This window comes from Grammomys surdaster, unplaced genomic scaffold (genome assembly GCF_004785775.1).
Source record: "Grammomys surdaster isolate TR1022 unplaced genomic scaffold, NIH_TR_1.0 339, whole genome shotgun sequence".
Classification (NCBI taxonomy): Eukaryota; Metazoa; Chordata; class Mammalia; order Rodentia; family Muridae; genus Grammomys; species Grammomys surdaster.
This window is the reverse complement of record NW_021604758.1, coordinates 70,630-83,226: the sequence shown is the minus strand read 5'-3', so window position 1 is coordinate 83,226 and position 12,597 is coordinate 70,630. Positions and strand designations below refer to the sequence as shown.

General features: G+C 44.9%; 1 protein-coding gene and 2 pseudogenes across 1 annotated transcript in view; 2 read left to right on the top strand and 1 right to left on the bottom strand.

Annotated features, from left to right (window-relative positions):
• Positions 1–6,899: 6,899 nt before the first annotated feature.
• On the bottom strand, positions 6,900–9,722 carry LOC114630477 (annotated as a pseudogene).
• A 121-nt stretch (positions 9,723–9,843) lies between these two features.
• Positions 9,844–11,712, top strand: LOC114630429 (annotated as a pseudogene).
• A 220-nt stretch (positions 11,713–11,932) lies between these two features.
• LOC114630452 (pregnancy-specific glycoprotein 22-like) overlaps positions 11,933–12,597 on the top strand; it is a 41,855-nt gene continuing 41,190 nt past the window's right edge. The window contains exon 1 of the mRNA XM_028778688.1: positions 11,933–11,996. Within this exon, the coding sequence (XP_028634521.1) occupies positions 11,933–11,996 (64 nt within the window). The remainder of the gene's footprint in view (positions 11,997–12,597) is intronic.

The following is a 12,597-nucleotide window of genomic DNA, read 5'->3' as shown; positions in this document are numbered from 1 at the left end:
TCTTTCTTTCTTTCTTTCTTTCTTTCTTTCTTTCTTTCTTTCTTTCTTTTCTTTTTTTTTCTTTTCTTTTTTTGTCTTTTTGAGACAAGGTCCCATTGTATAGCTCTGACTGTCCCAGAACTCAATACTTAGGCAAGGCTGGCCTCACCCTCACAAAGATCAACTTGTCTCTGCCTCCCTCATGTGCACAGTAGAATATATCAAAACTCTTACAGAATTCTCAAAGAACTAATTAAAAAGGGGGAAGAAAAACAAAACGTCTACTAAGAAAAAAGTATTAAGTAGGCGTTAATCCCATTGAATGAGAGAGTAAAGACCATTACTCAAATTCTCAAATTCTACGGTTAAATTAAGCAAGCTTTATTTTCTGTCTGACAGGACTCTCTTTCTAAAGTGGGGGCTTGAAAAAGTAGCATGGAACACAGGGGGAGGTGGGATTTACATATCCCCACAACTGCTAGACTAGGGGTTTTTAAGGGTGGGAGTATTTTCAGAGGAATTTTGGTCATGAAGGAACTTGGTTGAACATTTTAAAATTATTTGTCAGAACATCTTACATTCTCAGGGTATATTCAAGGTATGAGTCAAACTCCACAGGGTGAGGAGCATTTCCAATTCCAGAAATAGGTTAAAGCATGGTCACCTTGACTTTTGCAGCAAAAAGAAATGAAACTTGCTGTTTTAAAAACAAAATCCCAGGGACTGGAGAGATAGCTCAGGGGTTAAGAGCACTGACTACTCTTCTGGAGGTCTTGAGTTCTATTCCCAGCAACCACATGCTGTCTTAAATACCCTTCAACTGAAAGGCCCTCCTTTCTACATCCTTATGTTTACTCCCTATCAGCTGGTTGCTTGCTCCACCTCTTGATTTAGGGTTCCTCTTGATCTATCATTGACTTTATTTAATCCTGTTTACAAAAAGGTCTTTGGATTAAAGGTATGTGCTAGGGCTGTGCACACCACAAGGTTTTTCTAGTTCACAATCTTGGGGTTCACAATGTGATCAAATATCCTGCAACGTGAACTTCTTCCAACCTTATAACAAAATGTCTTCCATTCTTAAGATGGAGTCTGGCTGGTCTACCATTGCTGCCTTCCTTGTCTTATGTGTCACTTCAAATACTTGATAGGGAATGGTCATTTATATCTGTTGTATAGGCTGATAATGTCAGTGGAAACCAAACATTTTACCATTTTCTATTTGGAAAGAGACAAAATTTGTATCATGCCTAGGGCCTCTCTATGGTTAGCATAGAAAGAATAAATTATTCTTAAAGTCATGTCTTTGTTCTGTATAGAGCAGGTGGAGTGCCTTATCATATTGTAGGAATATTTTAGCTAACTAATTGACCTGTTGATAGATCTTGGTCTATTTGTTTTCAACAGGTATCTTTTGACAATGAGGAAGCCTGGTATGCCAATGGACATTATCCATCTTGTCCCCTATGCCAGGGAGTTTCCTTTGGATCTAACATTCCAGCCTTTCATAATAGGTGATGCATTCGCTTAACTACTTCCTGATGAAATTAGGATGATGTCAGGGCCCAGGAAGACTGGAATGTTAGCAGTAGGCTGGAAGGGGATTAGGGCAATAGGACATTCATCAGAAGCATCTGGTTTATTGTCCCATGTAGGCTTTGATTTTTCAAAACCTATTTTTAATAGAGGTTTTTGAATGCTTTAAACTCCCTTCTATCTCACCACCCACCAGAGGTAGTGGAAAAGAAAGGTTATTAGGATACAGGAAAAATGGACCTGTTTAGAAATTGTTCTTTGGAGCAAGTCCAATCTGCATTATCAGGAAATCAGAAGTTCAATTCATAGGAACGGCAGATTGATCCACTCACAAACACTTCATGAATACACCAGCAGTCCAGTTTAGTAGTGTCAGGATAGCAATCAGCAGCGGTGGAATGACCTAGCAGAGACAGCCAGGCCTCAGCCAAATCAGCACAAGTCAGCAGGGGTGATCAGGACCAGTAGGGATGCCAGGAGAAGTTCTTTGCTCTGCCTATCTCAATGAAGTGAAGATCAGTGAAGACAAAGATTTGAGACTAATGACGCTTACAAGCCCCTGGTCACTATCCATTGGGTCCTATTTATACTCCCTCCAAACATCGTGTGTTCTTCCATGGGTCTTGCCTCAGCACATGAGTCTGTCTTAGCAAAATTCCACATGAGTCTATATCAGCTGACATCACTCCGCCAATTGGCCTGAGTCTGCAGATGCAGCAAGAAGCTACCAGAACACCACCAGAAGGTTTTTGGTACATTTTTCTCTACAGGATCCCAACAAACGATAACCAATAAACAATGGCAAAGTGTACCAATACCACCCAGCATTGTCCACCATCTGTTGGGTCCTTCTTAATGTCATTGCTCCTTTCATGTGCTTGCTTCAGTGAAATGTACTTTGACTTTCCAAAGAAACCATAAGTTTCCCTTTCAGTCCCAGCTGAAGAGACAGGGGGCAGTCACATCCATTGGACTGGCTTAGATGAGTTTTCAAGTCCAGGGTTTTCTGGTTTTGTAGGACTTCCTGGGGCTAGCATGGTGCAGATCACGTTTGAAACAGTTTACAGTCTATAGTTGATATCTGGATTGTATTTATCATCCAAGTGGATATAGACTAGGGACAGAAGAAAGCTATTTTTTTTTTTGTGACAGAGTCTCATTATGTCATCCTGGCTGTCCTGGAACATTCTCTGTAGACCAGGCTGGCCTTGAATTTAGAGATCCAACTGTGTCTGCATCCTCAGGGCTGGGATTAAAGTCGTGTGCCACTTTCCCCTCAACCTCCCACTCCCCACCTCCACCTAAATAGCTATTGACCGTTATCCAAGTTATAAATACAGTATGTTGTAGTAAATTAAAATTACCCAACACTTTGTGTTATAAGTTCTTTCTTTTGTTGTTTTCTTCTTTCTTTTTTTCTGAGACAGGATTTCTCTGTATGACAGCCTTGGCTATCCACTCCGTAGAGCAGGCTGGCCACAAATTCATTGATTTTCATCTCTGCTGCCCCAATACTGGGATTAAAAGCATGAATTACTGCCCCCAACACACCTGCCACTCCCTACCCCCTCTCAAATAGTAATTGATAATATACACAAGTTATATATACACTATGTTGTAAGTTGAAATTTTCCATGTATAGATTTTTAGTTATCACCCCTATGTGTTATACATTTTTTTAGCTGCTTTCTTTTCTTTAAAAAATAAGATTTATTTATTATGTGTGAGCACACTGTAGCTGTCTTCAGACACACCAGAAGAGGGCATCAAATCCCAGATGGTTGTGAGCCACCATGTGGGTGCTGGGAATTGAACTCAGGACCTCTGGAAGAACAGTCAGTGCTCTTAACCACTGAGCCATCTCTCTCCAGCCCCTTGATTTCTTTTTTTGTCATAAAATCAGGTGGCTCATCTACATAGGACAGACAGGAAATTTTAAAATATTCATACTTGAGTCTAGAGAAACAGGAGCAATAACAGCTCCAGACCCAGCTTTTCAGAACAGCTTAAGACAATATTTTATATTATGCATATCAAATTCTTGTTAAATTGAATTTAGTGGCTGGGGATGGAGCCAAGCATCTGAGAACAGAGAGTACAGTCTTTGTATGCGGCCAAAGCAGGCCTCTGCTTCATTTTCCCAGTTTGCTTCTCCATCTCTCTTGGGCCATTGTTTTTCTGGGATGAGGAAACAGGACAGTAGATGCTCCACTCTCTGGGTGTTTGTAAGGGAACCACAAGTGGTGGAGTGGATTCCAGAGCCCAGCCTCTGCTGCCTGCTCATCTGGCTGCCAGCCTAGCTCTTCTGGTCCTTACTGTCTATCTGCCTGCCCTGGCAAGGGAGGCCCCTGCAAGGCCAGCACCTAGCAGCAGACTCAGGAAGGGAGAACAAAGTGTTTTTTTTGCCTGGCTTCCTGCTGCTGTAGGATGGTGGTGGGAGAGCAGTGTGTGTGTGTGTGTGTGTGTGTGTGTGTGTGTGTGTGTGTGTAAGACAGAGAGAGAGACAGAGAGAAAGAGAGAGAGACAGAGAGAAAGAGAGAGAGAGACAGAGAGACAGAGACAGAGACAGAGAGAGGAAAATTTAAAGAGACAGACACAGAAAAAAAAAAAAAGAAAGAAAAAAAGAAACCACAGAGCACAAAATATCCAAAGCACAGAGTCAGCAAAAAACAAAACCAGTAAACATAGAACACAGAATGTCCATGTAATCAAAAGAGACTGGTCCAAAGCAAGACATGTGGCAGCAACTTTCATGCATACATTTAGCTGGGCTTGCTGATTTTCCTTACAGTCCTTACACATCTAAGAGCCAGGCAGGCAGAGAAACCTTTTGCTAGTGCCCTGAGCAGGAGACAAACAGCACACAGAACAAAACACAGGGGACCACTAACTAGGCACCAAAAAGTTTTGGGCAGTGCAATATCCTGCCATTCCCAAGGACAGGAATCTGTGTACCTCACCAGGTACCTCTCTGTCCCCCAAGAAAGGATCCCACCAGAAACAGTATCAGATGTCATGGAATAGGGTTCTCAACCAGTGGGTCTCAACCATCAAAAAACAAACCATAAATTTTTTCTCATTGCTATTCATAACTGTAATTTTGCTACCGAGTAGTGTCTGAGTTCCTAAGACTATCAGAAATATGTGTTTTCTGATGGTTGCAGTCCACAGGTTGAGAATCACTGATATAGAAGGAGATACCCTCTACGACTTACCAGTGGAGGACTCCTCACGTAGGTGCTTGCTGGTTTCCTTTTAATGTTGCATGTCACCCCAACAATCTGCCAAACTGAAAGCACACAGTCTATATTCAAGGCCTTATATACATTTTGGGATCGGTTGGGTTCTAAGAACAGATGCTTTCTATTGACTTGATCTGGGATGTTAGGGATGCCTCACCTGCATGTGGAGGGGCTTCAGGTATTACCTCCACATGACTGATTGTCATGATCCTCTCCATGGGGTGTCATGGTCATGTGACAGGACCTGGTCAGGAGTATGTGAACCACCTACTGTCCTCAGGCCTGAGGGTTCCAGGACTTCTGAACCCAGTCAGCCTTACCAAGCTTCCTGGCACTGCCCCACAATATACCACACACATATACCACACACACACACACACACCCCACACATATAATATACTACACATATATCATACACGCATAGACACATACCCAACACACACAACACATACACACACACATATACTACACATACATACATACAAATATATGCCACACAGTTCACCACACACAGAGACGGAGATAGACATAGCACACAGCACACATAGACATATATACAACACATACATACACATATACATACACCACACACACTACTCATACACACACATATACTACACATACATATATACAAACATATACCATACACATTCAACACACACACACACACACACACACCATAGAGACAGACACAGCACACTGCACACACACACACACACACACACACACACACCACACAGAGACAGACAGACACAGCACACTGCACACACAGACACATATACAACATATACACATACACTCCCCCACACATACACATACACACCACACACACGCACACGCACACGCACACACACACATATACAATGTGGGACCCTCGTGGTGGAAATCCAGGGAAGCTTTCCACGGCGACAGGCCCCGATAACACAAGAAGTCCATGGGTTCCAAGAGTTTTATTGACATGGCGTGTGATAGATGGTCTAGATGTGAACCCCCCCAGTTTAAGCCAGAGGTGAGCTGGCTTAAATAGGGGAGGGAGAAGAGGGGAGTCACTTAATTTAGCCACGCCCTCTGGTCTTTAGGTAACTCATGAATATGGAAATCTCTCGAGGCTGAAGCCTGTAGTCACGCCCTCTACCTGTGTGTGGATGTTGATGCAAACCTCTCTGGGTGGGGCTGCTTAGCCAAACATGACTCCAAGGTGCAGGTTAATGGAGATGTAGACTGCATGTCAGGAGTCTGGAATCCGGGGGCGTGGCGAGATATGTGCCGTCCCTACACAGGCAATGGACCTGTTGGGTCTCTATCTCAAAACCAGTGCTCTACTGGGGAGACCAAATCATCCTTTTCACAGTTCTACAATACAACACACACACACACACACACACACACACACACACACACACATACACACACACACACACACAGAGAGAGAGAGAGAGAGAGACAGAGAGACAGAGAGAGACAGAGACAGAGAGAGACAGAGACAGAGACATGTTGAAGTCCAGTGAACTGATGTGAACTCCCTGATTGTCAGAATATTTAAAATTATAATGAGGCTATCTTTAGATTCCCTAACATCCCTTTTTGTAGATTTCTGACTGTGACCTGCTATCCTTGTGACAAGCCACTGAAACCTTTAAAATGTATCAAAGGGATCCCTAGCTTCCGCCATCGGGAAAGCTAAGGATGACATGAGATTCAAGTCCTTGCTGGCACCCATGTGCCTGATATTTCCACTAATGTATTTGAAAATTATCTTGATTGATGATTTTCTTCTGTCCTAGTGCAATAAACATTCCATCAGATGGTTACTGCACTGGAACATGGTATTAGTGGAAACTCAGATCTGTGTTTCCAGGTCTTAGTCAGGCATACTTAGCTGCAGGATAACCATGTTCTTCTCCCTTTGTTGTGAGAGCTGAGCTGTTGTTTTTGATTGACACCACCCTTCTTCTGCCTAGCCTGGCTTCTCAGCAGCCCCCAGTATGTGACTGATGCAGGAAGAGCCCCACTCACTTTCTTCCTAACTGCAGCAGCAAAGAAGAGAAGGAAAAATCTCTGTCTCCAGGCATAGGCTAGAAGGACGATGCTCCCCAGCAAGAGTTCCTTACCAGGTACTTTCTTGTCCTTTGTGTTCTGGATTCACTTGGCTCTGGCCAGTGCCACCACCAACACAACAACAGGGAGTGCAGATAGAATTGAGGCTGTAACAGTGTTCTCAGCATCTCGACTGTCCTCAGCAGCATGCCTTGCAACCAGTCCGCCATGAAGTGGGTGGTCATTGTGTGTCCTCTGGGACCTTCCTGCTCTTGCCTCCCACCCCCTGAGGTGGATGGTTGCCCCATTTTCTCACCAGAGACAGCAGTCTACATGATGCTGTGGTTGCCATGCCTCAGGTTGCAGGAGAACTGTGATTCCTGTCCAGGAAGAATCCGAATGGACACCCAGGGCTGGTAGGTCCCGTCCCCACTGGGCAGGATTGTTTTAGGTCCAAAGGTTTTCTGCTATACTGGCCTTCCATCCTGAAGCCAGACAAGGGTGGCCATGCAGGGATACAGATTAAAAGCCTGGCATGTCAGTGTGATCCTGCCCACTGGATAATTCCTGAAGGTCACAATCACCATTGGGGAACCTGGGAGAAGATGAGAAAGAGCTGGTGAATGGTGGGATGCAGAGAGCAGAAACTACACAACCATGTGGTGTACATGTGCCTCTGCCCCTACCCCTACCCCTAGGTGAAGTGCCCAGTGGTAAGTGCTGGGGTGTACAGCACACAGATTCAGTGATGCCTGATAACCAGAAATACATTCCAGTACATGAGGATGTAACTTTATTGGGACAGTAAGCTTTTCTAAACAAATGGCTGACAATCTGACTTTGTACCACAAAGCTGGTATCACATACTCCAGAAGACAGAGAGGTGCTGCCAGACCATGGCTCTAATTCTTTGCCTCTTGGCTTGACTCTTAATCTTGCTCATGAGGACTTTTGACTGGTTAACAGCATCTTCATTGCCTACCCTATCCCCATTTCAAGGGGATCTCTTTCTTTCTTTCTTTCTTTCTTTCTTTCTTTCTTTCTTTCTTTCTTTCTTTCTTTCTTTCTTTCTTTCTTCTTCTTCTTCTTCTTCTTCTTCTTCTTCTTCTTCTTCTTCTTCTTCTTCTTCTTCTTCTTTTTTTTAATCATGACACTTAGCCAGGAACAATTTTGACTGTCACCTCAAAGGGGCCTTGGAGAGCTGTGCAAACCTCCAAGCATTCAAGAGGCGAATGCAGGACCTTGAGTTTGAAGCCATCCTTGGCTATGTAGCCTTGTCTCAAAAACAGAAAACAGCCTTCCTCAAACAAAGCTCACATATGTGAACTTTGAAGAGTGAAACCAAATGTAGATTACTCTGAGCCATGTCCTGGCTCCGAAGTTCCAGCTGTACAGGGCTATAGACGCTGGACATGTGATGTCTGCCAGGAGAGAGAGGAACACTCACTTGAAAAATGGGGAACTTCCTGTGGAGTTTGGAGGAGGAGGACTTGACAGTTTGATCCAGTGTCCTTGTCAGTATTAACTTTCACTTTGACCCACCCCAAAGTCACCTGGGGGAAATGTCTACATTGAATAATTTCCTTATCAGTCCTGCCTGTGGACATGTCTGTAAGGGCTTGTCCTAACTGATGCAGGCCCAGGCCACTCTGGGCAGCACCATCCATAGGCAGATGGTCCTTGGTTGTATAAGAGAGCCAGCTAAGCATGAGCCAAGAATGAGCCATCAAATGAGCCATCAAATGAGCCAGCAAGCAGCATGTTTTATGCCTTGACTTCCTTCAGTGCTATACTATGGCCCAGACCTGGACAGGAAATACATGCTCTGCTCTCCTGAACTGCTTCTGTTCAGGGTATTTTTATCACACTAGGAGAAAGAGACCTAGAGCAGTGTACAGGGAAGATCGGTTGATACACCTGTTTGGATCTCTATTTGGTTCCCTGTCCTCAGTAGAAGACCCCTCAGTATCCATTGGGCCAAGAGAAGGAGGAATTGAGACACCAGACATGGGCCAGTGAGTAAGGTGTACCCCCTTTCCATTACTGTCCTTTGAGTCTGAGGAGAAATGTACTATGCCTTTCCACTGACATTTTGTGAGAACAAGGCTCCTCCCGAGGGTGCCCATCCTTGGATGCACTCTTTATCCAACTTTACTCCAGAACTTCTTGATGATTTATGACCTCAGGGAGTAAGTCTAACTAATCCTCTCCTGCAGGCAAATAGTAACAGACGCTGCTGATCTGGTCAGCTGCCCTGCTCTAGTGTCAGGGCCTTGTTCATATTAAAGCTTACCTTGTAGACACTGCAACATTTGTTCCCCAAGAGTGCTGTCACTGGGAAACAAAGACACAGGGAACACAGTGGACTCATGAGTCTCACACAGGCCACAGGTGACAAATGTGAAGCACAAGCTCTCTGTCTGCAGCCACTTATCCAGTGTCTTCACCCTAGAGGCCTTCTCTGGTGTCTGTAGACCGGGGAGGAGCTGATGTTAATCTTGGTCATCAGATGCTTAAGGGAACATCTTGTCTAGGTATCGAAAACAAATGGACAGTTAGATCTGACTATAGAACTTACCTACATGTCTCTGAGGTATTTCCAAAGAATCCCAGAACTACTGAGCCTGTGTACTAGACAGGAAGTCATGTGTTTTCTCCTGTGCAGGTTTCAGTCAGCACTCAGACAATTGTTTTCCTGAGCCAGGACCTTTCCTAGGAGACTGCTTTCCATCACTGTTCCTACTATCCTGGATCACCCTTCCTAGACCCTGCTCTGTTCCTTGTGTCTAAAGACACCACTCTATCTGGGGAATCTGAAATTCTACTCCCTCCTGGCACTTTTGTTGGGGAATTATTCAAAGGGCATAGGTGACCCAGGAAAACGAGAGAGAAGTTGGGCTCAGTCAACATACAGCCCAGCCTACCCATAATGCTGGAAGGTTGCCTTGAATCAGTCCATAGGAGGAGTCCACAGTCCTTTCCAGGACACACAGGTCATTTCTTTCCCAACACCAAGAACATGAAACTCTCTCCTTTTCTGGCTGGAACCATGGAGGCTATTCCAGAGAAGAAAAAGAAGATTGCTGATGTGTCAGAAACCCTTAAGAAAAAGGTTCCTGCTCTGCCAAAAACTCTTAAGAAAAAGGTTCTGGCTGTGCCAGAAACCCTTAAGAAAAAGCAAAAGAATTTCAGAGTTGAAGGTGAAGCGCCTGAGGAAGACGTTTGCCCTGAAGACACTTCGAAAGGCAAGGAGGAAACTCATCTATGAGAAGGCAAAGCACTATCACAAGGAGTACAGGCAGATGTACTGGACTGAGATTCGGATGACCAGGATGGCAAGGAAAGCTGGAAACGTCTATGTGCCTGCAGAACCAAAATTGGCTTTTGTCATCAGAATCCGAGGCATCAATGGAGTAAGCCCATAGGTCCTCAAGGTATTGCAGCTTCTTCGCCTTCGACAGATCTTCAATGGAACCTTTGTTAAGCTCAACAAGGCTTCCATTATCATGCTGAGGACTGTGGAACCGTACATTGCGTGGGGGTACCCCAACCTGAAGTCAGTAAATGAGATCATCTACAAGCGAGGCTATGGCAAAATCAGTAAGAAGCGGATTGCCTTGACGGATAATTCCTTGATTGCTCGGTCTCTTGGTACATTTGGCATCATCTGCATGGAGGATCTAATTCATGAGATCTATACAGTTGGGAAATGCTTCAAGGAAGCAAATAACTTCCTGTGGTCTTTCAAATTATCTTCCCCACGAGGTGGAATGAAGGGGAAGACAACTCACTTTGTAGAAGGTGGAGACGCTGGCAACAGGGAAGACCAGATCAACAGGCTTATTAGATGGATGAACTATGGTGTCACCCGTGATATTTTTGTAATCTGGTCAGTCACAGCTTGGCAAATTTGGAAAAAAAAAAGGCTGGGCGGTGGTGGTGCATGCCTTTAATTCCAGTACTTGGGAGGCAGAGGCAGGTGGATTTCTGAGTTCAAGGCTAGCCTGGTCTACAGAGTGAGTTCCAGGACAGCCAAGGCTACACAGAGAAACCCTGTCTCAAAAAAACCAAGAAAAAAAAAAGAACATTAAACTCCTCAAGCAACTGCTTCTGTGCCTCTCTTGGGTCAGGAACTTGACTGGTGACATTAGTGATAAAGAATTTATCTTCAGCCCGAGTCATCACACAGCTGGTCCCCTCCAACCCTCACAGACGTCACTGTCACTTTCCTGGTGGGAAATCCTGAAAGGTCCCGAGGGGTTGGGGGGGACCCCCACTCAAGCCATGGGAGATCATGGCCACCCAATGACTCTTGAGACACCGATCTTGACGCAACTAGCAAGAGGTTTATTTCGGGGTAATCGACACGTTGAGGTCGAGATCCATAACCCGCACAGAGGCAGAGGGGCTTTGACCCCTATCTTGGGGAGTGTAGGATATTTAAAGGAAAAAAACCACAAACCAGGGGGAGCGCTGGGCAGTACCAGTGGAAAGTCCCAGTCTATTATTCAGTGTGTGACAAGGTTCAAGAAACAATCATGGGATAGTACATGTTTTTTTATCAAGACTCAATCTTATTCAACCATATCATCTAATTTGTGGTCAGCCAAGTTCTTGGAGCACAAAGCCCCAGAGCTAGCTGACCCTCTGTCTTGGCTCTAGTCTGCTAGAAGTAAAAATTCTATTAACCCTTCAATCCCACCTTCCCAGAGTACTGAGGACACAAGGCAGACTGGGTGTTCAGCTGGATCTCTGTGTCACAGGGACACATATGCAGGATGAAGGATCCCTCCTTGATGCTGACAGACTCATGTCCAGGAATCACCAGATGTCAGCCCTGGATGAGCCATTGTTCTCTGAGGGCATGTCAATGCTTATCATCCTTGTTGCTCAAGGTGTTGTTGGAGGAGAAATATAAAGAGAGAAAAGTTGAGAAAGATGTGGGACAGCACTGAGAGTGGAAGGGACAGAGCAGTGACTTTGACACAGACCCCACTACCCACAGCCAGTAGGATTCTGGGAAGTGTTCCTTCATGAGAGAAAACTCAGCTCAGAAGGAGGAAGAAGAGCAGAGGCCAGATGCCTTGCAGGAGGTGAAGTCTTCTCCTCAGAGAAAGGACAGTACAGTGAGAAGAGATATGGAGATGTCCTCTGAGCTTTGCAGCAAGAGGTGTACCCCCTGGCAGAGGCTCCTGCTCACAGGTAAGTCTTCCAGCTATCTGATTGTGTGTGAGAAGGGCATCTCAGAAACCCAAAGTCTTCTCAAGGGGAGATATCTAGAGAAGACTTTGGTTTCTGTTTGTAGTTACTGTGCAGAAGGTGCAGTGAGGGACAGAGGCTCAGTAGTAGGAAGCTCTGAGCAGATAGGAGCTGAAGAGGGAAGAGACAAGCCTTAGTTGTCCCTATTCAAAGTCAGTCACATTTACTGCCATGATCAGAAGCCCAGTGTTCCCATTCATGACAGGGTGACTCTCCAAATAGAAATCAAACCTGGGAGGTCCATCGAGATGGCTCAGTGTGTGGAGACACGACATTCTGAATTCATTCCTCAGCTCTCACAGGTTGGTTGGAGATACAGACTCCTGCAGGGTCTTCTCTGCCCTCCACACAGGTGTGTGTCTTGCACCCACAGTGCGCACACTGAGACACGTGCCTTCCCAAACTCATGCATTCAATACAGAATTATTAAATCACACCTGAATATATTGATTGACGTATGATCCAGTCCTGGGATCTTTGTAGTTAAATCCATGGAGACTTCCTTCCTTCCTTCCTTCCTTCCTTCCTTCCTTCCTTCCTTCCT